This window comes from Pteropus vampyrus, unplaced genomic scaffold, assembly GCF_000151845.1.
Source record: "Pteropus vampyrus isolate Shadow unplaced genomic scaffold, Pvam_2.0 Scaffold677, whole genome shotgun sequence".
NCBI classification, from domain to species: domain Eukaryota; kingdom Metazoa; phylum Chordata; class Mammalia; order Chiroptera; family Pteropodidae; genus Pteropus; species Pteropus vampyrus.
The window spans coordinates 95,032-96,495 of NW_011889458.1; the positions used below are offsets into that span (position 1 = coordinate 95,032).

At 35.8% G+C, this 1,464-nt stretch overlaps 1 protein-coding gene across 1 annotated transcript in view; it reads left to right on the top strand.

Annotated features, from left to right (window-relative positions):
• The first annotated feature begins 664 nt into the window (after window positions 1–664).
• The window catches only part of LOC105309159 (olfactory receptor 4K1), a 5,935-nt gene continuing 5,135 nt past the window's right edge, over window positions 665–1,464 (top strand). The window contains exon 1 of the mRNA XM_011385256.1: window positions 665–1,462. Within this exon, the coding sequence (XP_011383558.1) occupies window positions 665–1,462 (798 nt within the window). The remainder of the gene's footprint in view (window positions 1,463–1,464) is intronic.

Below are 1,464 nucleotides of genomic sequence, written 5' to 3' on the forward strand. Positions count from 1 at the left end.
ATTTTTATTGCTCCTTAGCATGCCTGCTCCTCTAAGCAGGCCACTCAACTCACAGCTCCCTGAATAAGTCTTTCATATTTTTTCCTTTGTGTCTTTATTCCTGTGATTCTCCCTGCTTGAAATAGCCTTTTCCTTCAGTTTTGGCTAGCGAATTCCACTTTTAAAAAGTTTTAGTTTAAAATAATATCTACTCCATGATTTACTTTACCACTTTGGAATAATTTCTTTCATCCTGATAGTATTTATGGCATTAATGTATCACATATATTTGCTTGTTTCTAATTGTATATTTTTATTTTTTAACATTATTAAAATTATATAGGTTTCAAGTGTACAATTCAATAATGTGTCAAATGTATATTGCACTGTGTGTTCACCACCCAAAGTGAAATTTCCTTCCATCACCACATATTTGACCCCCTTTTTATGTTTCTAATTATGATAAGATCCATATCTAATCTTATTTTATACTTCTTCCACTTCCACAATAGTCATAGGTGTTAAATATTAGTCAATTTATTACTTAGATAATTTCATTAAATTAAATTGACTTTTAATTGATAGCTTGTCATATTTCTTTTGTATGTGTATGAGAGATAGTGCCAATCATTGTGAGTGATATTTTCTTGATTTTCTTTTATTTAGGTAACTGTAGATTGCATACATGGCTCACACAAATGAATCGATAGTATCTGAATTTGTGCTTCGGGGGCTCTCTAATTCTTGGGAACTTCAGCTTTTCTTTTTTGCCATCTTCTCTGTAGTGTATGTGACATCAGTGCTGGGCAACATCCTAATTATTGTTATCATTTCCTCTGACTCTCATTTGAATTCTCCTATGTACTTCCTGCTCAGCAACCTTTCTTTCCTTGATATCTGCCAGTCTAACTTTGCCACCCCCAAGATGCTTTTGGATTTTTTTGTTGAACACAAGACTATCTCCTTTGAGGGTTGCATGGCCCAGATATTCCTTCTTCATAGTTTTGTTGGGAGTGAGATGATGTTGCTTGTTGCTATGGCATATGACAGATTTATAGCTATTTGTAAGCCACTACACTATAGTAAAATTATGAATCGGAGACTGTGTATAATCTTTGTGTTTACTTCCTGGGCTGTGGGTATTCTTCATTCTGTCAGCCATTTGGTTTTTACAGTGGGTCTGCCATTCTGTGGCCCCAATGAGGTAGACAGCTTCTTTTGTGACCTTCCTCTGGTGATAGAGCTGGCTTGCATGGATACCTATGAAATGGAAATTATGACACTAACTAACAGTGGTCTGATATCTTTGAGCTGTTTTCTGGCTTTAATTATTTCCTACACCATCATTTTGATCACAGTCTGGCGTCGGTCCTCCAGCGGGTCATCTAAGGCACTTTCTACATTAACTGCCCACATCACAGTGGTAATTCTTTTCTTTGGGCCTTGTATTTACTTCTATATATGGCCTTTTAGCAGACTTCCTGT